The following is a 23,113-nucleotide window of genomic DNA, read 5'->3' on the forward strand; positions in this document are numbered from 1 at the left end:
GTCCATCCCGCTGGGTCTCCGCGGCTCCTCTCGCCCAAACGCCAGTCAGAGTGAGAGTCTCGGTGAAGTTCGCACGTCAGCCTTTCCCCGCACCCGCACATGCACGAAGCACGCAAGGTCGCTTCTTCGGCTCTGGTCTGCCATGCGTCCCACTGGACGCTGCACCCCTGCTAGCAGCTGTCTGCCAGCCGCACGAAGGACCCTTGCGCAGGTCCAAAGCAGCGGGCCTTCGTGATGCTGCGCCGGGGCGTGCTCGCGCGTGAGCGTGAGAAGGCAGCGCAGAGACGCCGACGTCCCGACGGGATCGTCAGAGTGCAGCGTCTTGCCTTGCCGTCGAAGGCCGTGCAAGATGCGAGTCGAGGCCTTCGACTTCGTCGGACGCCTAGCGTACGTTTGCTTGGCAGCGGGCTTCACTTCTCGTCCGAGTGCTCACATGTCAGCCGTACCATCTCGCTACGACGTCCAGCTCGCCTGAGCTTCGTGCCCTCGCGCTCAACGACGCGCTGACGCAACGATATGCAGCGCGACGTCCAGCTGCCGCGGCGGGTGACTAAAATGCACCGGGCTGTGGCTGCTCGGCGAGCTGGACGAACGCTACTGCGTCTCAACGTGCAGCATCGAGAGGCAGACTTGAGAATTGTGCGCGGTACAGCGAGGCGCAGCGGGTGCGGTGAGGGCGACAGCGTAGGGAGCATGCTGGATGCCGGCTCGAGTAGCGGCACGTGAGGCGTGCAGCTGAAAGCGAGGCGGCAGCGTCACACGCCCCCACACCGCACGGGCGCCATGCAGCCATGCATGAGCGACGCAGCGCCCGATCACGCGTCAGCCATGCAGCATGAAGAACCGACAGCGACGACAGCGGCACACGACGGCGACGAACAGCCGGCAGCACGGGCAGCACACACGACGAGCAAGCAAAGGACGATGAATGACATTCATGACATGGTTGAGCGTGCAGTGCGTGAGATGGGAAGAGGGGTATGGGTTGCGGGCAGGCAGGCCGCAGGCGCTAGGCAGCGGCGGCCTCGCGGGGCGCGGGGGCGAGCCGACTAGGACTTGGCCTCGTGCTGGGAGGGGCGAGATGGTGAGCAAGGGCGCGAGACGGTGTGCAGACGCAGCCAGGCTCACCTTCTGCTCGCTGGCCTTGTCGCTGGCAGCGTCCTTGGCGGCGCCGAGGCGGTCGCCGATGGAATTGTTGTTGTCCTTGGCCTGCTCCTTGTTGGCCCTGGCGGCGACGAGCGGTGGTCAGCGCCGAGCAGCGAGCGTGCCGAGTGCAGTGCAGAGTGCAGTGCAGCGCGACTCACTCCTTGGAAGCGGTGGCGCCGGCGCCCTGGATCGACTCCGACACGCTCTTGACAGCGTCCGAGGCCTTGTCGACGATGCCTAGAGGAGAGGGCAGCGAGGTCAGCGAGGTGCAGGCGGGGCGAGGTGCAACGGCGAGGGCGACGCACCAGACATGATGAGAAGAGGTTGGTGGGTGGTGGGTGGTGGTGTGGTGCGGTTGGTGCTGAGGCGAGGTGGTGGTCGGGAGGCAAGAGCGGGCGGGGCGAGCGCCCCTCTTAAGGCATCGTGCGCAGGCGGCTCGAAGTGGGGTCGCGTGCGCAGCGCGGCGCCGTGACGTGCGCGCACCTCTCGCGGCGTGCCTTGCTGCGCCTCGCTGCTGGCACCTCTGAGCTCCTGCCGCGGGATGTCACCTCCGCTGCTGCAGTGCCTGGCGAGCCCAAAGCAGCCGCGGCTGAGCCGTGTTGCTCTGCAGTGCTGGGCCCGGCGGCGGAGCACGCCGAAGCGAAGGCGCAGCGAAGGTGACGCGCAGGTGGAGGGGACCCTGCCGCGAGTGATCGGGCACGGGGCCAGTGTCCCGCGCGCCGCCGTCCGTGCGCGGCGAAGCCGGCACCCGGAGAGCGGTGCAGCCGCTCCCGCTCCCGCACCGCTCGCTTCTTCCCGCCGCCAGCCCGTCCCAGCGCTGCTGCCCCTCAGCGTCTCTCGCTCCTGACGGAGCGCTCGAGGACTGGGACTCTGGCAGCGTCTGCGAGCTGCGAGGCGAGCGCCATGCTCTCTAGCAGCGCGGAGGAGAGGGACGTGCAGTGAGCGGCGTCACGCGCGATGGACCACCTGACTGATGCTGCGCCTGATCGGGTCACCCGCGCTCAGGCACGGCTGCGGCAGCGTCTATTTGCAGCACGAAGACGCACGGCGCATGACGACAGAGAGGAGAGCCCTCACGCCGGCGGCCGCCGAGGAAGCGCGAAGCGTCCCGGCCGAGCTTTCAGCGGGCGTGCGCCTTGCGGCCGAGGATGGCGCTTCATGCCTGTTCCCACGCCTGCTGAGCTTGGCTCGCTCCGGCAGCAGGGCTCGCACCCGCACCCCCACAGCGACGGAGCCACCTCGCCGCTCCGGCAACGCGCTACGCAGCGCATGCCTGAGCCGCACGAAGAGAAGCGAGCCGAAGGGCGCAGAGCGAGAGGACGTCCTTCATATGCATCACGCATGCCGATCGAGCTTGCGGCCGCTTCGGCGTGATGCGCGGCGCAGCAGCCCCTCTCGGGTGACAAGTGACTTGAGCGAGTGCACTTTGCGCTGCCTAGTGCTGCGCCTGTGATGCTGCGCTGCTGCTGCCTCGCAAAGACGCCGACGGCCACCTCGGAGCTCACGGCCGTCTTGATCCCGTGCGAGATCGGAGCTCGGCCAACAGGCTCACTACTCAGGGGCCTGCCCGGCCACCACCCTTTAGCAGCCCCCTCGCACACAACAGCAGGCGAGGCAGAGTGACAAGTTGGTATTCGGAGCATCCCAGCAATGCATCAGAGCTCGCTGTGGCGCACGCTGCCCGCGTCTGCTGCGCCAGCGGCCGCGGCGGGGGAAGAGGTGAGAGGCATGCAGACTGCCGGCGTCGAGACCTGCGAGTGGGAGCGAGATGAGCATTCTGCCAACGGTGTGGCAAGGCGACGGCGGCGGCGACACACCTTCATGGCGTAGATGCATTTCTGAGCGCACCGAGCGTCAGCCTAGAGATCAGCAGCAGAGCGCTCGAGCAGCTCACCTCGGCCTCGAAGACATCGAGCAGCGCATTCTCCGTGGCGCAGGTGAGGTCGACCTGCAGCGTGAATGAGCGAATGCATCAAGCACGGCCAGGCCAGCGCGACACGCACCAGCGACGAGCGAGCGGGACCGTTCCAGCAGCGAGCGCCATTGTCGTACAGCTGGCGCAGGTAGAACGCATCGTCGGCCGGCGTGGCATTCTTGTCGCGCGGCTCAAAGCGTGCAAAGGAGCTGCGACAGAGGTCAGCAAAGGACAGGCCTTCCGCACGCAGCGGCTCGACACTCACCCCAGCCCCACCGTCGGCCCGCCCTTGTTGGGCTTCTGCTTCGTGCTGCCGAAGAAGCAGAACTCGTACGTGTACTCGCCCATGTTCTTGCTCACGCACTTGCCCTCGAGGGCGCGGAACTCATTCTCCCGCCCCCACTTCTCGTCGGGCGCCAGATCGGCGCGCTTCTTCTCCAGATCCCGCTGCAGCGCGTGCACGGCGTCGTCTGCTTTTTGGTGCGCCGCGCGGGCGGTCGACACGTCTGTGGGGGGTCAAGTGGTCAGCAAAGGCGTGGTATACTCCGTCTGGGCGCGTCGCAACGCCACGCACTCTCGGGCTCGCCCTCCTCGGCCGCACGCCGTGTCCGCTTGACGTCGTAGATGACGTTGGCCTTGATGAGCAGGTCGAGCAGCGTGTCGACGCCCGCCTCAAAGTACGGCACGACGGCGTCGGGCAGGTACTCGTGGATGCGATACACTGCCGAGCCGAGCATGAGTGTGTGCATCGAGCGGTGGGACCATCGGCGCACTCACGGATGCCCGAGTCCTTCGGGTCTGCGGGGTAGTCTGCATCGTCCATCAACTCAAGCGGATCTCTGTCCGAGAGCTCCTGCACACTGCTGGCCGGCCAGGCGCCCTCGTCCAGCAAGCTATCGAGCTGCACGTTACGCTCCACCTTTGCCGCCTCATCATCTGCCACGTCCGACGTGTCGCCGCCGGCACGCCGCCACTTGCGGTAGTCCATGACGACGCCCTTGACCGCCATGTCCTGGTTGTTGGGGTTGTACCCGTTCGACAGATCGTCGAGCAGCTCCGTCAGGCGCTGCAGCTCGCTCGTGAGCCGCGAGGAGCGCTCCAGCAGCGCACTCATGGCCTCCTGGTGCTTCCGCAGCGTCGCGTACAACGCTGTCCGATCTCAGTCAGCCCCATTCCGGCGACGGCCGCTCCAGCACTCACGACTGGCCTTCTTCTTCTCAATCACGCCGCGGTCCGCCCGCTCCGCCAGCTCCAGGGAGGCGCGCAGCCGGCTCTCCTTCTCCTTGGCCACCTCGAGCTCCACCTCCAGCTTGGCAATCTCGGCACTCGTGCTCTCCAGGTGCTTCTTCGAGTCCGAGATGTAGCGGTCGCGGATCTTGCTGCCCTGGCCATCGCGCGTGCGCCCGTCAGGTGTGCTCTCGTTGCTCTGGGCTGCTCCACACTCACTGCCCGCTGGATGTTCTGCGCCTCGGCTAGCTTCTTGCGGTACTGCTTGCCAATCTTGGCACAGCGGTTCGGGCACGCAGCCGTGCCGTTCGTCTCGTCGCTGCCGTCGCAGCACGCCTCGTCGCAGATGCCGTCGTTGACGCGCGATGAGGGGATGAAGGCCGGCAGATGGCCCTCGTTGATGCAGTAGAAGCGCGAGTTGGGGCACGCCGAGGTGCCTGTGCGGGATGACCATGAGCGCGAAGCCAGGATGCGGCTGTGAGCGGAATAGACGCTGCCTTACCTGGCTCGTCGCTGCCGTCGGCACAGTCGCAGTAGTCGTCATTGACGGCGCTCCAGGGAATGCTCTCGCCGCTTGTCAGACAGCGCCACGATGCGCCGTGCGCGGGCTGCGCGTAGAGGGCAGCGTCTGCGGCACAGCGTCAGCAGAGGTACCCTCGTGCCCACGCTGCCTGCCACGCACCCTCGGGAGCGACGCCGCGGGGCCGCCCCGCGCTGCTCGCCGCCGCGCTGCCAGCGAGCGAGGCGGCCGCGACGGCGCACGAGACAAAGGCGACGAGCTGCGCCTTGCTGCTGCGCGAGCCTCGTGGCGCCCGCGAGGAGGAACGGCGCATGGTCGAGTGCGCGGCGAGGGAGCACAGGTGCGGAAGGGAGCGCGAGGCTGAGGAGGTCGTAGCGGTGGGCGCAGCGGGAAGCCACGCCGCCGCACTGACCGCCCAAGCCATGCTCGGCTGGCGCGGCGCGCACCACGGCGCGGGTGCAGCGGCGCCGCGCCACGTGTCGGCGTCGCGCCGCGCTGCCCTCCCGGTGCGCCCGCCTGAACCCCTGCGATGACGCCTCAGCTCGCACTCACAGACGACACGCAAGGGCTAGTCAAGACAGCTGGCGCACGAGCAGTGCATGCGCCGAGCCCAATGGGTTTTGCCGCGCCCCTCCCCGGCAAGGAGGGGCCGCGGTGGTGTGGTGTGTGTAGTGTGTGCGTGTGAGTACAAGCTCGCGTGCCCGAGGGGGAGCACGGGGCGTTGAATGACCAGAGACATGAGGGTGTGGAGAGCGCGTGATGGTGAGGAGTGCAGCAAGCAGTCGAGGCGGGACAGAAACGAAACGCAAGGAGGGGGCACGAGTGGTGGGCCCCCCGGCGGCGAGACGTTTAGAAGCGCAGCGGCTGGAAGAACCAACGGCTCTTGCCGCTGGCGTAGCGCTCCTCGAAGAGCTTCTTGACGACCTTCTTGGCGTCCTCCTTCTGCGACACCTCGCGCAGCGTCTCGGGCGTCACGGCGCCCTTGAGGCCCTCGAGCTCGAGGGCGTAGCGCGTCGGGAGCAGGTGCGAGTAGTTGATCGCCTGGCAACGGACGCGTCAGCACGCGACAGGCACGGGCCGAGTCAGCAGCGCATGCTCACCTTGACGAACGGCTTGACCTTGCTCCGCTTGGCGAGCTTGGCAGCTCCCATGCGCTTCGTCACCTTGAGCGGCGCACGCTCAACACCGGCCACGACGGCATGCGGGAACGGGTGCTCGCGCGTGCCCTCGTCGTACTGCTTGATCACAACGACCTACAGGCAGGGAGCGAGAGTCAGTCGACTGAGAGGGAGGAGGGCCATTGACTGTGGCGCATGCGCGAGCGTGCATCGAACGGCGGCCTGCTGCTCTCAGACGAGTGCGCTGGCGCAACGCCTCGCCCTGCACAACGGTCCACCGCCAACTGGCCGCCAGCCGAGTACTGCGCCTATGACAACCTCGTCGCTGCATCTCAGCGAGCGCACGCACCTTGCGGCCCGCGAAGCGGCCCTGCAGCACCACGGCGACCTTTCCTGGCTTGTAGATCTTCGGCATGTTGAGGACTGAGCAGGTGTTGGGATCAGCGAATGATCAAGAGGAGTGATCAAGGGAGAGCGGAGCGAAGCTGGAAGCCAAAGCAGAAAGCAGAGCGATGCACCGCACGCGCAACTCAGCGGCCCTCTCGCACCCTGCCGCGCCGCCGTCTCGCGGCCCGCGCCTGCAGCCTGCAGCACGGACAGAGCAGCTGTGCCGCCGTCGCAAGTTCCCATGCCTGCCGAGCTACGTGCAAGCAAGGGACCGCTGCGCATGCGTCTCTCCACCGGTCCGCGCGCCTGCCCGCCAGGGGCTCACTGCCCAGTCGCGTGCAATGTCGCAAGCTGGATGGGCACAAAGCGCCTGCCGTGCGATGCGGCACAGGTCGGAGGCGTCACGCCGGCGGGAGGCCATGATACAGGCCTGTCCTACAGCCGCGGCCAGGCCCTATGCTGCGACTGCCGCCTGCGTGCCTCTGAGGAGGCACAATCCAGGTCTGGGGAACGTCTAGCGAGGGCGGCGGAGAGCCTGGACGACGAGCAGCGTCGCAGCACCGTGGAGAGCGTGCCGCAGTTGCCGAGCAGGCAGTGCTCAGGCGGCAGGCCTGCCGCTGTTGCCTGAGCCTTGGACCCAGCCGGGCGAGGAGGCCGCGCCGTCCTGGCAGCCGCACATAGCGGCAAGAGCAGCAGGTGCAGCGCACATGCGAAAATGCGACGCAGCGGTGCGATACAGCGAGGAGAGGGAGCGGGGCGGAATGTGCTGGGCGCGGCACACTTACGTTGAGGGAGCGAGGGTGGGGAGACAAGAAGCGAGGGCGGGCGCCGCGAGCAGGCGCATGGCGAGCCGCAGGGCGCGCTCAGGCTGCCGCCGCGCTCGAGAAGGAGCCGCGCCGGCGCTGCTACCGTGCGGCGGCGGCGGGCAGCGCTGCAGCCCGGGCGCGGCAGCAGCAGCGCCGGCGCGCTGCGGCACCGCAGCGGGAGCGACTGCGGCGCGCGTGCCTTGCCTCCTCCCGCGAAAAATGGCTGGCGGCGCGCCACGTGGACGCACGGCGCCGCTGCTGCCGCCGCTGCCCGCCGCTGCCTGCGCTTCGCACGCCCGGCGCAGTGCCATGGCCGAGGCGGCCGCGCCGTCCCTTCTCAGCTCCCCACCCTCTACCCCCCGAAAGTACGTAGCACACGCACGCTGCTCGCGCCGTTCTCGCACCGCGCATCCGTCATGCACACTCGCCGCACACACGGCTCGCATGCAGCGCCATCGCCCGCGGCTGGGCTCGCCGTGCCGGCAGACGCCGCGCCCGGATGAAGTGGGAGGGAGGCAAGGCTCGCCCGCCCAGGGCAGAAGCACTGCACGCCGCGGCATCGACGCATGGACGATGCAGGCATGATCTGCGAGCCAGAAGCAGGTCGTCGGCGGCATCAGACATGCTTGGGGTGCACGAGAAGGCGCGCCTCTGCGACGATCAGAGAAAGGCCGATCTCTACCTAGGCGCTGCACGCGTGTCGAACGTGGCAGCGGGCACGCGCTCTCGTTCGCGGCGTGCTTCGGCTCCACCAAACTCTTGAGTAGCAGAGCTGATCGTCTTTCGTCTTTCACAGCTCCTTCAAGATGGCCAAGCCTCGCGGACTGAACACGGCGCGCAAGCTCAAGACGATCCGTCGCGACAACCGATGGGTGCGTATGGGGACATGGAGAGCAGATGGGAAGGAACAGTAGAGAGACAAGAGTGGTGGGGACAGGGCCTCGGACATTCAGGTGGATGGGAGGGGCATGCGTGATGCGCGGTGAGGAGGCACAGGGTGGAGGGCGGCTCTGCGATAGCATGGCGAGCATGCCGGCTGGGAGGTCGGCAGCGCGCAGGGTCGCCGCGTCTGGTTTGTGGGTCGCATGCAGCGCAGCCATGCTGACCGGAGCGCACTGTGCAGGCCGATGCGCACTACAACAAGCGCATGCTGGGCAACTTCTACAAGTCGTCGCCCACCGGTGGCTCGTCGCAGGCCAAGGGCATCGTGCTCGAGAAGGTCGGTGTTGAGGCCAAGCAGCCCAACTCGGCCATTCGCAAGTGCGTGCGTGTGCAGCTCATCAAGAACGGCAAGCGTGTCGCCGCTGTGAGTACAGGGAGCAGCGTGAGGAGGGGCGAGCTGCAGGCTGATGCTGGTGCCACAATCAGTTCGTGCCGAACGACGGTTGCCTGAACTTCATCGACGAGAACGACGAGGTGCTCATCTCGGGCTTCGGTCGCAAGGGCAAGGCAAAGGGTGACATTCCCGGTGTGCGCTTCAAGGTGAGCACTGGCGCGACAGCCACACACGCACGACCGCCACGCGTTGCTGACGCGCGCCGCGCTCCTCTCCCCCCAGGTTGTCAAGGTCTCCGGTGTCTCGCTGCTCGCCCTCTTCAAGGAGAAGAAGGAGAAGCCGCGTTCGTAGAGGACACAAAAAGGCCCACCACGTCCTTGCGCTGCCGGGCGGAGGCGAGGGGACGGTCGCATGCTCCCACATTCCATCACCATCCTGTACGATCTTCCCACCCACGCTCCATCGCAAGCTCATAGCGGTATTTCTCATTGCCTCATCGTGCGTCGACTGTTGCGCCCGTCAGCGCTCGCCAAAGTGGAAGCGGTGCGCGCTCACGACGCCGGGCGGAAGCGCATAGAGGTCGCCGCTGAAGGCGTGGTTCTCTGCGCCCGTCTCGCGCAGCGAGGCGATGTCCAACGGGTTCTTCTCGTCCGAGGCTGGGCTGGACGCAGGCATGATGTTGGCGTGCGAGTCTAGCGTGCAGGCAGGCAGTCAGCTCGAGGATGAGACGCAGCTCGGTCAGGCTCACCAACGAGCACGGAGAGATCATCGATGCTTGCTTGCTTGCTGAGGTTGCGCGCCAGGAACATGGCGTACGTGGCGAGCACTGCAATGGCCGACCACGCAGGGATGAGAAAGGCCCAGTGCCTGTCGCTGGCCGTCAGCATTGCGCGCTCGAGCTGGCAGTCCGGCCCGGGGCGACGCACCGTGCAGGATACCAGCCCACTCCGAGTGCGCGCAAAGCACGATCGGGCAGCAGCGCCCACAGCAGCCAGAGCAGTGCCAGCAGCGTCATGAGCAGGTAGAGCGTGAAGCCGCATGCCTCGGTGCGCAGCCGAGCGGCAGACTCGGCGTCCTGCAGCGGCAGGACGGAGCGAGGCGGCGAGGAGGAATAGAGCGAGGCGGCCTTCTCGCCGGTGGCAGAACTGCGATGGCTCGCTTGGCTGGCGCTGGCTTCGGACGAGACCAAAGACACCTGCTCAGCGACATGCATCGCCGCCGGCTTCTCCTCCTTGAGCGGTAGAGTTGCCAGCTCCACCAGCCGCAGCGCAAAGTCGCCCGACTGGCTCTGTGGAGACAGGTCCGCGTGTCAGCAACGCACCTGCGGCAGGAGATCGGTCGCATCACGCACGCCAAAGTCGCTGCGTGCCATGAAGCTGCAAGCCTTCACATCCTGCGGCCTCAGAGGCGGAGCGTCGGGCTTTGGGCGACCGCGATAGTGCGGCTCGAAGGCATGCCATGGCGCGTGCAGCACGAGCGGCGCGTCCGCCTCCGCCGGCAGCTCGAAGCGGAACTCGTACGCAATGACCGACTCGCGTCGCCCGTCGGGCCGCATCGCCGGCTCCTCGGTGCGCAGCGTCAGCACAAAGGCCGAGACGGGCGCCCGGCCGCCGCCTGGCTGCTGCTGCTGCTGATTCGGCAGCGGCGAGTTGGATGCGCCAGCTGCCGGTGCTGCGCGGCGCACGGTCAGACAGAGCCCGGCGTGCTTGGCGGCCGAGAGCGGCACGGGCAGCGGCTGCTGGTAAGCCTGCGATGCAAAGCCGGCACCGCCGAGTGTCGTCGTGTCTGTCTGCAGTGTGAGCCGAGCATCGCGGCGCGAGGCGCAGCGGGCTGCCAGACGCACCGAGGAAGCCCGAGAAGAGCGCGGCGCCGTCGTCGAGGATGCGCAGGGCACTCGAGCTCGAGCCGCCGCGCAGCGTGTCGTTGACGGCGTGCCAGTGCGGCAGCGAGGCCTGCCAGCTCTGGCCCGGCGGTGCTGCGTTGCTGGCGAAGATGGGCTGCGACATTTGCGGGATCGCTGGCTGGGTGTGGAGGAGGAGAGCGAAGCAGCGGCGCCGCGCGCACGTACCACGCGTTGCGGCACGCGCAGCGCCCGCCTCTCGGTCCGCGCTCTTGCCTCCCGCCCACCACAAGCACATCGCAGCCACACCCATGCACGGCGTCCGCCGCCCGCTGCGAGCGCCAAGCGCCGCACAGAAGCTCGCAAAGGCCGCCGCTGAGCAGGAGCGGCTTCGCTCCTACCTGGCCCTCGAGGAGGCCTTCTTTGCCCTGGTGCGCCAGAGCAGCGGTGCGCCCGCGCCCGCGCCGCCAACCTCACCCCCTTGCCTTGCAGAAGAAAGGCGGCACGCACACGCACGAGGCCCTCGAGACGTGCGGCAAGCTGCTGGCGCAAAACCCAGAGCTGTACACGGCATGGAACTTCCGGCGCAGCGTGCTCGGCGCCCTCTTTGCGGCGGGCGCGCGCGAGGAGCAGCGCGCGCTGCTGCTCGACGAGCTGCAGCTGACGCGGGCCGCGCTCACGGCACATCCCAAGGTGTACTGGATCTGGAACCACAGGGCCTGGTGCGTGGGCCAGCTGGCCGGCACCGAGCAGGAGGAAGGGGTGGCCGAGGGCGACGCCGGCGCGTGGGCGCAGGAGCTGCGCCTCGTCGATGAGATGCTGCGCCGGGACGGGCGCAACTGTGAGTGGTGTCGCTGGCGTGGCGGACAGCGCAGCGCCGACATGTCCTCTCTGCAGTCCACGGCTGGAACCATCGACGCTTCGTGCTCTCCCAGACGCCGCCCTTGGCGTCCACCTCGTCATCGTCGTCGCCGCAGGCCTCCTTTCCGCACTCGCTCCTCGCACCAGAGCATCTGTCGCCCGGCGCACTCGAGGCGCACCTGGCGCGCGCGGCCGCTGAGCTGGCATACACGCTGCGCCACATTGAGCGCGACTTCTCCAACTTCAGCGCCTGGCACCAGCGTGCTGTCGTGCTGCCGTGCTACTGGCACGGCAAGGGCTTCGGAGCAGAGGAGCGCGAGCGAGAACGGGACGTCGGTACGTGAGGCCAAGTCGCTGCAGGCCACCAGCGGGCTGACGACGGTGCTCCGCCTCTCGCAGAGTTTGACCTCATCAAGCAAGCGATGTACACCGATCCGGAGGACGAGTCCATCTGGCGCTACCACGCCTGGCTCGTCGAGCTGGGTGCGTGACGCCCGGGCGTGCCGTACGCTTCACCCCGCACTGACGACCAGCGGCGCTTCAGCACCTTCCGCTGCCGTGCTTGAGCGCGAGATTGCCCTCATCGACGAGCTGCTCGAGCTCGAGCCAGCGAGCAAGTGTGCGTCGCTCACGCTGCTCTCACGCCGCGCTCTTAGCTGACAGCCGCCTGCCTATGACGCCCGCCTCGACGCTTCAGGGTGCATGCAGGCGCTGGCGACGTACAGCGAGCAGCTGGCAAGCCTCTTGGCCAGCGCCGATGAAGAGCAGTCTGCAGCGGCCGCACAGCATTCGGCACGGGCGCAAGCCCTGCTGCAGCGCCTCGCCAGTGTCGATCCGGATCGAGCAGCGCGGTATCGAGAGCAGGCCGCCGTTTCCGGGCAATGACACGCGTCTGCAACGCCGACTCGGCACACGGAGCTGTGACATTACGCGGCCGTGGTCGACATTCCTCGTTCGCTTGCTGTCTGCCCTCACTCGTCTCCCAACAGTCGCCGGCCCACGTGTGCGATGCGCGACCGCCGTGAGTTGGCGCGTGGGCGCGTCGCCTTCACGCTCGTGTCCTCGTAGAATGAGTATCTGCGGCCCGGCCGTCTCGTCAGCGGCGCTGGCAGGAAGCAGCACGCAAGCAAGGACGCACCCTGCTCCCTCCTCGCCGTCGTTCTCGTCGTAGTCGTCAGCATAGCCGTTGCCCTTCTTGGCCTGTCCGCTGCCGATGGGCTTGCCTGTGCGCACGTCGCACTCGCGGCCCTGGTGGTCGATGAACGTGGCCTTGGTGTGCACGTTGGCGGCGCGGTACGACTCCATGATGACGCTCTCGATGCGCGCAAGGTAGCGCGAGAGCTCGTCCATGAAGCGCACCGTCTGCAGGTGCTTCGAGGAGGCGCACACCGACAGCGCGTCGTCCTGGTAGGGCAGTGTGAGCCTGCAGTCAAGATGGGCGCGCGCGGCAGCAGCTCACCTTGATGATGTAGCCGAGACTGCGGGCGAGGACAGCGTCAGCCTCTTTTCATCATGACATCGTTCCCGCCGATACTCGCCCGAACCCATCAGGCGCGACCGGGCCGAAGCCGAAGAGCCGCAGGCATGGGTTGCCGCAGTTGCTCGTCGAGATGACGGTGTGGTTGAGCGTGGCGTAGCCGGCGTCCTCGAAGAGCTTGGGCATGCCCTGGTCCCACTTGCCCTGCGCCTCGAGCTGGCCCACGAGGCACTTCATGGCGTACAGGTGCCGGTCGTGGCCCTGGCCGCTGGCGCACTCCTTGGACAGCTTGGCGTGGGCGCCGCACGCGGCACGCAGCAGCTCGAGCTTCTTGGCGCCGGGCGTCTCGGCGTCGTCGAACGCCGTGACGAAGGCATGCGTCGCCGGCTGCACGGTGCGGATCGCCTCGGTGCGCCCGTGCAGGAAGGCCTTGGTCATCGCCGGCTCGTACGTCGTCTCCGAGCGGCCGTACAGCTTGTAGTAAGCCGCCTGGAACGCCATCTGCACAAAGGCGTCGGGCGAGAACTTGTGCCGCGTGATGAAGTTCTTGCCCCAGCGGCTGAACTCGAGCACCTGCACGTCGTGCTGGTGGATCAGGTCGCTGAGGCGCGTCTCGCCGAAGCGGATCGCATCGAGCACGCTCTTCTCAAAGTGCCACTCGAGCTTCTTCGGCGCCGTGGCGGCCTGGGCGTCCGCGAAGCGCTCCTGCTGCTCCTTCTCCTTCTCCGACGGCTTGCCGCCGGCGCCGCGCGCCCACGGCGACGTCTTTGCCTCGAAGAGCGACTTCGTCGCGCTGTTGATCGACTTTGCAAAGCGCATGATGAGCTCCGTGTAGATGTCGGCGACGAAGCGCAGCACCGTGTGGCCATCGGCGGCGCTGTGCTCAAAGTTGATGCCGGCGGCGCCGTTCTTGCACACGATGATCTGCAGCTTCTCGTACCAGCGGTTCGAGCACGTGCCGATCTGCGCGCCGTCGGCGTCGAGCTGCACCGTGCCGCTGAGCATGTTGGCGCACAGCTGTGCCGGGTCCTGCGGCTCCGAGTCGTCCATGCACACGACAAAGAGCGCGCTGTCGATGATCTCGAGGCAGCGCGCGTTGTGCGAGTGCTCCATGAGCGTGTTGCGCACGCCGGCCCACGTTGCGCGCTTCTCCGTCGTCATGATGCCCAGCGCGCCCCTGGCCACGTCGCCCGGCTTGGTCTGGTCGGCGTCCTTGCAGATGGCCTCCAGATTGGCGAGCAGCGCGCGCTCCGTGAACAGCGGCCGGTGCTCCTCGTCGAGCGCCTCGAACCAGTAGATCTGGCCGCGGCGCATCACGACGACGTGCCGGCTGTCTGCGTCGTGCTCCAGGTGGCAGCCCTCGCTCTCCGTCGGGATGCGCGACGTGCCGAACAGCTTGGCGTACTGGGACATGCACAGCGGCGCTGTGCAGCTTCGGCGTCAGAGGCGCTCCGCAAGTCAGGCACAGTCTGCTACTCACTGCCGCGCACTGAGTCTGGCTGCAGCACGCCTTTCCGCAGGTCGTGCACGAAGCAGAGCGAGGCGAGAATCAGACTTGCGGTGCGCATCAGCTGGTTGCCGCGCGCCGGGGTCGGGTCGTCCCTGCAGGCGAGTCAGCACCGCTCAGCATCAGACACCGCCGCGGGCCGGCTCACTCGAGAATGAAGAAGGGGTTGAGGTTGAGCACGACCGAGTCGGAAGCTGTGAGGTACGACTCGTCCCAGAACTGCGTGCGGCAGTCAGCTAGGTGCTCTGCGGTCAGGCTGCTACAAGACGGATGCGACTCACCTCTTCGATGTACGAAGCGCGCGTGCCGGCGTACTTCTCCAGCGCAGCGTGCAGCTCGGGACCCTCGTTCTGGAGGAGCTCAGTGTCAGCCTGGCGCTGTGGCGCGTGGCAGCCCGGCACACACCTTGAGGAAGTCCTCGACGACCTGCTTCGTCTTTGCGTGTGTCTTCTCAGACTGAGCGGGGAGCATGTCAGCGACCCGCGCTCCTCGTCTGAGGCCGCCGCTGTGCCGGCACTCACCTGCAGCGCCTGCAGGCTGGCGAGGTAGCGGCGCGCCGTGTCCTCGAGCTTGGGCAGCGGCAGCTTGGGCAAGTCGCCCTGCGCCGCAAACGTCTTGCCGCCGGCGGCCGCCTCGGCCTTGCCGTCGCCGAGCGCGGCGATGAGCTTGTGCTGCGCATTGGGAATGGCGGCGCCCGCGTCGGCACCGTTGCCGCTGGGAGAGGACGACATGGTTGCGGGATGCGCAGGAGTAGGTGGTGGAGAGAAGCCAAGCTGCGTGCACCGGCCGCGATGCGCAGGAAGAGCGGCGAGTGTGGGGCAGCGCACCGCCCAGGGCAGCAGGCAGCGCCTAGCCTTGGCTTGGCCGGCGACCGGACCTCGGACCGTCGTGGCTGGGCAACGAAGCAGCGGCGGCGCAGCGTTGGCCGCGGCGCCGCCGTGTGGAGGCGGGGAGGGCGCGACTCTCTGGCGCTGGTGCGGCGCACCGGAGTTGGCGGGCGGCACCGCCGCGCGGCGGCGGCACGGCACGGTCACCGACGTGTTGGAGACGCCGATGCCGTGTGGCTTGCCTTCACGCTGCATCGCTGGCCTTCGCAAGCCCGCTCATCATGCAGCACACGAGGACCGCAGTGCGACCTTCTCAAGAGGCTGGCCTCGCGACGGCACGCATCTGGATGGTCACGGGACCAACAGCTGCCCCTCACAGGCATCGCAAGAGCTACGCGGCACAGCGCCGCGCCCGTCGCCGCAGGAAGAGTCTCCGCTGAGCAGCGTCGCATCACATCGTGTCATTACGCCCACCCCAACGCAGTTCAGGCCAGGCAGCACGATCCTAGTTCTCAAAGTCGGCCTGGTTCTCTGCACACGGGCAAGGGAGCGCGGTCGTCAGTGCCTGCACCACCCGCGTCGCTGCCTTGCACGCACCGTAGTAGTACTGGATTGCCAGCTCGACATTCCGGTCGCACATGAGGAAGACCTCGATGGCACGGTCTTCTGGGATGCCCATGGCGGTGATCTGCAGCCGACGCATCGTCAGCCTCGGTTTGCGTGGCTCGCAGGCGCATGCCGAGCCCATCACGCACCTGCTGCACCTTGGCCTGGTCCTCCTCCGAGAGCTCGTCCTGTGCCGCGCGCGCGTGTGAGTGGAGTGAAGGCCGCAAATAGCAGCACACTGCAAGGCCGCCACGCCGACGCTGATTCCACACCTCGCAGATCCACTGCACTCACCATGCCGACCTGGTCGTCCTCCTCGCCGCCCGCGCCGCCCTGGGCCAGGATGTTGAGGACCGCCTCCGGGTCGTTAGCCATCGCCTCGGCCAGCTGCGGGTTGCTCTGCGCAATGGCCTGGATGAGCGGCTGCAGGGCCGCCGGGTTCTCCTGCACCAGCTGGCGCAGCTGAGCCAGCATGGCCGGGTTGCCCAGGTCGATGACCTGCCCGCCCTCGCCGTCGTCTGCGCCAGAGAGCCCGCCGGCGCCGCCGGCGGCACCACGCCCACCTCCGCCCGCAGCCTGCGCTGCCGCTGCCTCAAACAGGTTGCCGCGCGCGGCCGCTGGTGCGGGCGCGGCGGCAGGTGCAGCTGCTGGTGCGGCAGACGGAGCGGAGGCGCCGGTCGGGGCGGCGGCCGCTGCGGAGCCACCGCCTGGTGCGGCGGCCGGCGGCGGCGCCTGCTGCTGCTGCAGGAGGTGCTCGGGGATGCCCTGCGGTACACGCGTCAGCGACGTCTGCCAGATTGCCAAGCAGGTCTTTGCGATCCGCCCGGCAGGCCTGGTTTTCCCAAGTCACTCACCGTCATCAGGTACTCGACGGCACGGTCTGGGTTGTTGAAGCTGGCACGCAGCGCCTTCTGCACCTGCTCGCGCTCAAAGCCCATCTCGACCATGTTGGCGATGGCGCCCTCGAGTGCCGGACCCGTCACTGCGAGCCGGTCAGCTGCCTTGTGCGCAACGCCAGTGTCCGCGCGCTGCGACTCACGGAAGCTTGAGCCCGGGCCACTGGCCGGAGCTGCAGCGCCGGAGGCTGCCTCTGTGGACGGTGCCGCGGCAGCAGCTGGTGCCGCTGCGGGCGCAGCCGAGGCCGCCGGGGCAGACGCGTCGCTCATGGCACTGTCGCCGCTAGCTGATGCAGAGGCAGCAGGCGCAGCAGCGGGGGCTGCGGCAGCTGCAGGAGCGGCAGCAGCGGCGGCGGCGGCAGGCTTCGGCACCTTTGGCTGCACGACGCGATGGTGAGCTTGGCGAGCAGAGCCGCGCGCGCCGGTGCCCGCTACGCACCTTGGAGACCATGACGACGAGGAAGTCCTTCTCCTTGATCTTGCACTCCTCGACGGTCTGGGCGTCGGTGAGGATCTTGCCCGAGTAGATGAGCTTCTGCTGCGCCACGGCATGGCCCTGGCTGGCCTCGATCTTGGCCTTGACGGCGGCAATCTGGCAGCGGCGACGACGAAGTCAGCAGCGGACGGGCAGAGGCACGCGCGCGCGCATGCACACGCACCGTGTCGCTGGGCTCGGCATCGAGCGTGAAGTTGGAGCCGCCGAGCGACTTGACGGTGAGCTTCATGGCGGCGTGTGTTGGTGGGAGGTGGGAGCGAGAGGCCTGGCCGAGCGGCGCACGGACGACTGCGAGCGCCGCGCCTTGTTTTCTCGCGGCGGCGGCTGTGGAGGCGAGCCTTCGCCGCCGATCACCTGCAGCAGCGCAGCCCCGGCGCTGCTCGGCCGATCAGATCCGCTGCTCGACAGCTGCCTGCGAGCGTGTGCGAGCTTCGCGGCGCGATGGCGTGCTCCGCGAGAGGAGCCGCGGCACGCCGCACACCGCCCGCACCGACGATCCGGCGCCCGTTCTTCCAGCCCAGAGGGAGCGTCTCGGCGTCTGCCCTCTGTGCAGGCGCGTGCCGGCCGGCGCTGTGCGAATTCGCACACAGCTCGGAGCCAAGCCTTGCGAGCTTCGTGCCAGGGTCAATGCGACAGGTGCAGGCACGGCGGCGATGCAGACAGCGGCCGGGCAGCAGCAGCAGCGGCAGCGGCGGCGGTGCGCGCTCCACGCCGCCCGAGGGACGCAACGCGGCGCCGCGCCGGCCGCCAACTTCTTCCAGCGGCCGGCAGTGCGCCCTTCCACCCTTCCCTCAACCACCTCCCACCACCCCACACACACTCCGCCCAGCATGGCCAACACTCCCCACGGCGGCGTCCTCAAGGACCTCAACGTCCGCGACGCGCCCCTCAAGGCGCAGCTCGCGCAGGAGGCAGCCGGCCTGCCCGACATCGTCCTCACCGAGGTGCGTTGCGGCGCCGTCGCACCGGTGGCCCCGTGCAGCCGCCCACTGACGCAGCCGAGTCCTGCAGCGCCAGCTCTGTGACCTCGAGCTCATCCTCAACGGCGGCTTCTCGCCGCTCGAGGGCTTCATGGGCAAGGCCGACTACGAGTCGTGCGTGGGCCGAGCTGCCTGGCGCGTGCGCTGCCGCTGCTGACGGCCCTGCTGCAGTGTCTGCGCCAACATGCGCCTGGCCGACGGCTCGCTGTGGCCCATGCCCATCACGCTCGACGTCTCGCAGGAGCAGGCGGCCACGCTGAAGCTGGCGCAGGGCGTGCGCATCACGCTGCGCGACCCGCGTGACGACAACGCACTGGCCATCCTGACGGTGTCGAACGTCTACACGCCGAACAAGAGCAACGAGGCTGTGACGGTGTTCGGCAAGGAGGACCGCGCACACCCGGCCGTCGCCTACCTGCAGGACAGCGTCAAGGAGCTGTACGTCGGCGGCAGCGTGCAGGCCGTCAGCCGCCCGCTGTACTACGACTACGTCGAGCAGCGGTGAGTGACCTCGCGGCGTGTGCGACGTTGCAGTGGCCGGGCTGACGCATGCCCTGTCCAGCTACACGCCCGCCGAGCTGCGCCAGCACTTTGCCAAGGTCTCGTGGCGCAAGGTCGTGGCGTTCCAGACGCGCAACCCGATGCACCGCGCGCACCGCGAGCTCACCGTGCGCGCCGCCCGCCAGCGCCAGGCCAACGTGCTCATCCACCCCGTCGTCGGCATGACGAAGCCGGGCGACGTCGACCACTACACGCGCGTGCGCGTGTACCAGAGCCTCATGCCGCGCTACCCCAACGGCATGGCGCACCTGGCGCTGCTGCCGCTGGCCATGCGCATGGGCGGCCCGCGCGAGGCCCTCTGGCACGCCATCATCCGCAAGAACTTTGGCGTGACGCACTTCATCGTCGGCCGCGACCACGCCGGCCCGGGCAAGGACAGCACGGGCAAGGACTTCTACGGCCCCTACGACGCCCAGGTGCTCGTGACGGAGTACAAGGACGAGCTGGGCATTGAGATGGTGCCGTTCCAGATGATGACGTACCTGCCGGCGTCGGACGAGTACCAGCCCGTGGACGAGGTGGCGCCGGGCACGCAGACGCTCGACATCTCGGGCACAGAGCTGCGGCGGCGCCTGCGCAACGGCGCGCCGATTCCCGACTGGTTCTCCTACGAGAGCGTCGTCAAGACGCTGCGCGAGAGCTACCCGCCCAAGGCCAAGCAGGGCTTCACCAGTGAGTGGCCCGGCGCGGCGTGCGTGCGCGTGCTGCAGCCCTGTCTGACCGCCTGTCGCGCAGTCTTCCTCACCGGCCTGTACAACTCCGGCAAGGACGATGTCGCGCGCGCACTGCAGGTCAAGCTCAACGAGCAGGGTGCGTGCTTGCGCTGCTGGAGAGGACTCATGCGCCGTGCTGACCTTGTGCGGTCTCCCCGCAGGCGGCCGTTCCGTCTCGCTGCTGCTCGGCGAATCGATCCGCTCCGAGCTCTCCTCCGAGCTGACGTACAGCCACGAGGACCGCCACAAGCACGTGCAGCGCATCGGCTTCGTCGCCGCTGAGCGTGAGTGTGGCCTGGCTCGCCGCAAGCAGAAGCGCATGCGCTGATGTCCGTCTCTTGCGCCCTCGCCAGTCACGCGTGCCGGTGCTGCCGTCATCGCCGCGCCCATTGCGCCCTTCGAGGCTGGCCGCAAGGCCGCCAAGGCGCAGATCCAGTCGACTGGCGGCTCGGGCAACTACTTGTGCGTCCTTGCGCGTGGCTGGCATGCCGACCGAGCTGACGCTGCCTCTCCTCCACCCTCTGCTGCGCAGCCTCATCCACGTTGCCACGCCGCTCGAGTACTGCGAGGCCACGGACCGCAAGGGCCGCTACGCCGAGGCGCGCGCCGGCAAGGTGCGTCTGGTGCTGTCTCTGTCGCTGCGCCGCTGTGCGGAGGCTGACGCCAACCCCTCCCCGCCCTGCAGATCGCCAACTTCACGGGCGTGTCGGACCCGTACGAGGTGCCCACCAACGCCGACCTCACCATCGACCTCTCGGCGCTCAAGGTCTCGGAGGCCGTGCACCAGATCCAGCTGCTGCTCGAGGCCGATGGCCTTATTTAGATTGTGCAAATGATAGAGCGTCTATTTCCGTGCCCGAAGGGAGCGCGTGTGCTCGGCGGCATCATCACCACCCGCGCAGGGCGCGTGCTCACGGCGCTCGTACTCAGCGCTCAGCACAAGAGATATTGCACCCAACGAGCGACTGCAGCGCTTGTGCCCAGCACATGCCGTTGCGGAGCAGTCGACCAGGGGCAGGAGTCCAGTGCTGTGGCGCTGGCGGCCTTGAGGGCTGGTCGCGTCCTTGCCCCTAAGTCGAGTGCTGCATGAGTGCGCGTGTCGCAGCACCACCTGCTGCACCCGCATGCGCACCGGCACTCTGACCGCCGAGAGGGCGGCGCACTGCATGCGTTCGCTCGAGAGGAACCGCATCTGTGATGCCGCATGCCATGCCGCGCTGACTCTTGCTTGTTGCAACTTGCTCGGCGGCCGCTCTGACTGAGCCGCAGAGGGCGCACGATGAGGTTGCCAACGGATCGGGCAGAAGCGCAGCGCGGCGCGCGCGCCACTCCCTCTTCAGGTCCACGCGCCGCGGCGCCGCCTTCCTTGCGCACCACCACCACCACCGCCACCACCTTCCTCCTTCGCCTGGCCGCTGGCAGCAGCCGCAGCCGCAGCAGCCGGCCTGCTCCTCCATCATACCACCGTCGCCGCCGCCCAGTGCCATCTTCGTCGTCTCTCCCCCGCAGCAGCGCTCTTCGATGTCGGTTCTGCACACATTGGTGGTGCGCGTGACGGACAATGCGCGCAACTCGCCGGACCTCGCCGCTCGCCGCCGTCTGAATTTTGAGCAGGCTCGTGTGATTTCTGGAAATTCTCCTTCCTGCACCTCACCGACGAATGCGTTGAGAACAGCGCCGTCTGGCGCGACTACGCAACGGGCAATGCCGCGGGCGACAGCGACGCTCAGAGAGCGTCCCGCCAGGCGCTGCAGCAGCTCCACTCTGCACCAACAAAGGGCCACTCGGTTTCGCACCTCGAGGACCAGCTCGAACTCACGGCCTCGGCGTTCAAACACACGCTCATGGCAACGGCCGCTGCCAGCTGGACCGTGGCCGACGTCGCCCTCGTTCCCGTGGCGATGCTGCTGGGCCTGATTCCGGCCGAGGCCATGGACAACGACGTGCAGCTAAGGCTTGGATCCGTGCCGCCTTTCGCTCTGCGTAGCCGCGCGTCGGCACTGGACCTGAGCTGCTGGACGATGCGCATCGGCAGCAGCCTCGAGCAACGCGACATCGCGGTCGATCTGCCGCGCATGTCTCTGTCCGCGATGGCGCGCCACGTCCGGACACTCGTGCAGCCTGTCGCACCTGCAGCGCAGCCCCTCGCAACTTGCCGCTCGACGTTCACAGTGTGCCTGACGGAGGACCAGCTGCGCAACTTCGAGAGGGCCGCCACGCGCGCAGAGGGCTGGTACGTCTGCTCACACCTGTACGATGCGCTGGCTCCTCCCAGCACGGAGCGCGGCAAAGATCCCCGCGAAACTTTCCGCGAAGCTCTGAAGGTCGCGTACGATAGCGGCAGCGCAGCCGTCACGCCAAGTGACCGGCACTGGCACAACAAGGCATGCATCGCGAGCTCAGCCAAGATCGACGCGTGCGATGCCGCGCACCTCGTGCCTCGCAGCGTCGGGAAGGAGGCATACGAGGCGGCAGAGACCGCCATCCAGCGCACCGAGAGCACTGTGCCGTGCGCCGACACGGATCTCGACACGCTCGCATTGCTCGACGTGCGTCTCGGCTCGCTGCTGCCGCCGGCAGCGGAGACAGCCAAATCCATTCCCCTCGACTCGTCCCGCAACGGCGTGTTCCTGAACTTGCTTCTGCATCGGGCGTACGACGACTTCGCCTTCCTCTTCACGCCGTCCCTCAACTTCGTACACGTCACGAGGCCCACACACGGCGCTCTGTGCCAGAGCGTAGTCGCGGACTCGGTCGGCGAGCACGAGCGCCCCTTGGAGCAGCCTGGCTGGCACACCTCCGTGCTCCGCGACGTTACCGGCACGGGTGAGCCCAACGCGCTCAAGTCAAAGGTCGCGGCACTGCACCTCTCCTCGTTCGTGTCGATGTGCGCACTCTTCCTCGTCGCAGAGATCAAGATGAAGGGTGGACGACAAGCCGCTCCGATCCAGGTCAGCGCCGCCCAGCCCTGCGGAAGCACGCAGCAGGCCGGAGGCAGTGCGCAAACAGCCGGAGCGCAAGAGACTGCTACGCACGAGACCGGCGAGGCTTCTGAGCCGTCACCGAAGCGCCCGCGCACGAATGTGACCGATTCTGATGTGCAAGTGCGCTCTGCAGGACGCATCTCGACGGCATCGCGCTCCTCCGACCTTGGGTCTGACCCAGTCTCCGAGTCCTCGAACCCGACGAGCACGAGCTCAGGCTCGGGCCCGAGTGGCTCAGGCTCCGGCTCAAAGCTCGGGATGGCCGCAGTGAGCACCAAGTCCAGCCCGCACTCGGACCTTGGGCACTTTCCGAACACGTCGTCCGCACGTGCGAAGATCGAACAGCCGCCGGTGCTTCGCTCGCGCGCATCAGGCGACACTGAGTGCAGTGATGACGAGGAGGAGGAGGAGCGTCGAGCCGCCGAGGAGTCTGAGGAGGAGGAGCGTCGCGCCGCCGAGGAGGCTGAGGAGGTGGAGCGTCGCTCTTCGGGAGAGACTGAGCTGGCTTGCTTCCTGGCGGTCGCCCTCTTCGCCGCGCATCGTCTCGAAGCAGCGGAGGCACGGGCATAGAGGCGCTAGCAAGAGATGACCGCCATACTTGATACCCCCAGCAATAGCATACCATCGCAGGGAACTGGTGTGAGGCTGGCGACGTGCAGCATCAGCAGCACAACGTGGCAGGACGGGGGATGCTCGTTCGAGGCAGCGCGCAACCGTGGGAACAGCGGCGAGGCGCGTGCCGACGCGGCGTCTCTGCCGGCACCGGGTGCGGCTGCTCGCATCCGGCCTCAGGGCGCAAAGGCAGCTCGAGCCATGGGGGCGCTGCATCTGACGTTGGAGCGGGGAGGCAAGAGGCATGGTGCATCCACATGGTCCGCTGCTCATGCTCATTGCTGCCCACATGGCACGGCTATGCGGCGGGCGCCGTGCCGTCATCTCGGAGCGGCTGTCTCGCCCGTCCCGCCGCGCC

At 67.9% G+C, this 23,113-nt stretch overlaps 10 protein-coding genes across 10 annotated transcripts; 4 read left to right on the forward strand and 6 right to left on the reverse strand.

Moving 5' to 3' along the window:
* Positions 1-1,049: 1,049 nt before the first annotated feature.
* On the reverse strand, positions 1,050-1,791 carry FA09DRAFT_361116 (glucose-repressible gene protein; the record flags this gene model as incomplete). The annotated part of the gene is made up of 4 exons (XM_025745310.1): positions 1,452-1,791; positions 1,305-1,383; positions 1,129-1,225; positions 1,050-1,067 (listed from the first exon to the last, which is right to left on the reverse strand). Exons 1-4 carry the CDS (start codon positions 1,456-1,458, stop codon positions 1,050-1,052), a joined length of 201 nt encoding a protein of 66 aa, XP_025597564.1. The 5' UTR covers positions 1,459-1,791.
* A 961-nt stretch (positions 1,792-2,752) lies between these two features.
* Positions 2,753-5,186, reverse strand: FA09DRAFT_309115 (endoplasmic reticulum protein). Its single transcript, XM_025740598.1, has 11 exons — positions 4,971-5,186; positions 4,791-4,916; positions 4,508-4,725; positions 4,262-4,445; positions 3,839-4,210; positions 3,636-3,782; positions 3,327-3,567; positions 3,150-3,270; positions 3,041-3,094; positions 2,964-2,984; positions 2,753-2,897 (listed from the first exon to the last, which is right to left on the reverse strand). The coding sequence occupies exons 1-11, from the start codon at positions 5,119-5,121 to the stop codon at positions 2,802-2,804; spliced, it is 1,731 nt and encodes a 576-aa protein (XP_025597565.1). The 5' UTR covers positions 5,122-5,186; the 3' UTR covers positions 2,753-2,801.
* Positions 5,187-5,657: 471 nt separating this feature from the next.
* Positions 5,658-6,341, reverse strand: FA09DRAFT_339299 (60S ribosomal protein L27; the record flags this gene model as incomplete). Its single annotated transcript, XM_025744199.1, has 3 exons — positions 5,658-5,849; positions 5,909-6,061; positions 6,276-6,341. The coding sequence occupies 3 exons, from the start codon at positions 6,339-6,341 to the stop codon at positions 5,658-5,660; spliced, it is 411 nt and encodes a 136-aa protein (XP_025597566.1).
* A 1,125-nt stretch (positions 6,342-7,466) lies between these two features.
* FA09DRAFT_330463 (putative 40S ribosomal protein S23) lies at positions 7,467-8,896 on the forward strand. The gene is made up of 5 exons (XM_025742610.1): positions 7,467-7,484; positions 7,916-7,991; positions 8,243-8,425; positions 8,488-8,601; positions 8,678-8,896. The coding sequence occupies exons 2-5, from the start codon at positions 7,926-7,928 to the stop codon at positions 8,744-8,746; spliced, it is 432 nt and encodes a 143-aa protein (XP_025597567.1). The 5' UTR covers positions 7,467-7,484; positions 7,916-7,925; the 3' UTR covers positions 8,747-8,896.
* An 18-nt stretch (positions 8,897-8,914) lies between these two features.
* Positions 8,915-10,423, reverse strand: FA09DRAFT_361120 (CIA30-domain-containing protein; the record flags this gene model as incomplete). The annotated part of the gene is made up of 5 exons (XM_025745311.1): positions 10,239-10,423; positions 9,747-10,180; positions 9,322-9,683; positions 9,144-9,262; positions 8,915-9,087 (listed from the first exon to the last, which is right to left on the reverse strand). Exons 1-5 carry the CDS (start codon positions 10,399-10,401, stop codon positions 8,915-8,917), a joined length of 1,251 nt encoding a protein of 416 aa, XP_025597568.1. The 5' UTR covers positions 10,402-10,423.
* Positions 10,424-10,546: 123 nt separating this feature from the next.
* Positions 10,547-12,049, forward strand: FA09DRAFT_361121 (protein prenylyltransferase; the record flags this gene model as incomplete). The annotated part of the gene is made up of 6 exons (XM_025745312.1): positions 10,547-10,666; positions 10,728-11,076; positions 11,133-11,432; positions 11,496-11,579; positions 11,641-11,715; positions 11,794-12,049. 6 exons carry the CDS (start codon positions 10,547-10,549, stop codon positions 11,979-11,981), a joined length of 1,116 nt encoding a protein of 371 aa, XP_025597569.1. The 3' UTR covers positions 11,982-12,049.
* An 18-nt stretch (positions 12,050-12,067) lies between these two features.
* Positions 12,068-14,811, reverse strand: FA09DRAFT_339303 (acyltransferase ChoActase/COT/CPT; the record flags this gene model as incomplete). Its single annotated transcript, XM_025744200.1, has 9 exons — positions 12,068-12,173; positions 12,235-12,500; positions 12,556-12,574; positions 12,641-13,997; positions 14,054-14,175; positions 14,229-14,299; positions 14,362-14,430; positions 14,486-14,536; positions 14,602-14,811. The coding sequence occupies 9 exons, from the start codon at positions 14,809-14,811 to the stop codon at positions 12,068-12,070; spliced, it is 2,271 nt and encodes a 756-aa protein (XP_025597570.1).
* Positions 14,812-15,412: 601 nt separating this feature from the next.
* On the reverse strand, positions 15,413-17,135 carry FA09DRAFT_361123 (UV excision repair protein Rad23; the record flags this gene model as incomplete). The annotated part of the gene is made up of 8 exons (XM_025745313.1): positions 15,413-15,438; positions 15,505-15,595; positions 15,663-15,701; positions 15,808-16,278; positions 16,368-16,495; positions 16,553-16,787; positions 16,849-17,001; positions 17,069-17,135. Coding segments are annotated over 8 exons (1,210 nt in total), but the record flags the coding sequence as incomplete, so codon positions are not given.
* A 581-nt stretch (positions 17,136-17,716) lies between these two features.
* On the forward strand, positions 17,717-19,982 carry FA09DRAFT_343537 (sulfate adenylyltransferase; the record flags this gene model as incomplete). Its single annotated transcript, XM_025744607.1, has 9 exons — positions 17,717-17,849; positions 17,917-17,999; positions 18,057-18,386; positions 18,448-19,118; positions 19,182-19,256; positions 19,321-19,443; positions 19,513-19,621; positions 19,692-19,773; positions 19,845-19,982. Exons 1-9 carry the CDS (start codon positions 17,736-17,738, stop codon positions 19,980-19,982), a joined length of 1,725 nt encoding a protein of 574 aa, XP_025597572.1. The 5' UTR covers positions 17,717-17,735.
* A 522-nt stretch (positions 19,983-20,504) lies between these two features.
* FA09DRAFT_330466 (hypothetical protein) lies at positions 20,505-22,773 on the forward strand. Its single transcript, XM_025742611.1, has one exon. The coding sequence runs from the start codon at positions 21,004-21,006 to the stop codon at positions 22,711-22,713; it is 1,710 nt and encodes a 569-aa protein (XP_025597573.1). The 5' UTR covers positions 20,505-21,003; the 3' UTR covers positions 22,714-22,773.
* Positions 22,774-23,113: the final 340 nt, after the last annotated feature.

The sequence above is a fragment of the Tilletiopsis washingtonensis genome, assembly GCF_003144115.1.
Source record: "Tilletiopsis washingtonensis strain MCA 4186 unplaced genomic scaffold FA09scaffold_13, whole genome shotgun sequence".
Lineage (NCBI taxonomy): Eukaryota > Fungi > Basidiomycota > Exobasidiomycetes > Entylomatales > Tilletiopsis > Tilletiopsis washingtonensis.

Coding starts and splice junctions, on each gene's coding strand:
- FA09DRAFT_309115 (XM_025740598.1), bottom strand. CDS start 5,121: ATGCGCCGTTCCTCCTCGCGGGCGCCACGAGGCTCGCGCAGCAGCAAG. Junction 4,211..4,261: donor TGAGAAGAAGAAGGCCAGTC/GTGAGTGCTGGA, acceptor GAGATCGGACAG/CGTTGTACGCGACGCTGCGG. Junction 3,095..3,149: donor GTCCCGCTCGCTCGTCGCTG/GTGCGTGTCGCG, acceptor TTCACGCTGCAG/GTCGACCTCACCTGCGCCAC.
- FA09DRAFT_330463 (XM_025742610.1), top strand. CDS start 7,926: ATGGCCAAGCCTCGCGGACTGAACACGGCGCGCAAGCTCAAGACGATC. Junction 7,992..8,242: donor TCCGTCGCGACAACCGATGG/GTGCGTATGGGG, acceptor CGCACTGTGCAG/GCCGATGCGCACTACAACAA. Junction 8,602..8,677: donor TTCCCGGTGTGCGCTTCAAG/GTGAGCACTGGC, acceptor CTCTCCCCCCAG/GTTGTCAAGGTCTCCGGTGT.
- FA09DRAFT_330466 (XM_025742611.1), top strand. CDS start 21,004: ATGGCAACGGCCGCTGCCAGCTGGACCGTGGCCGACGTCGCCCTCGTT.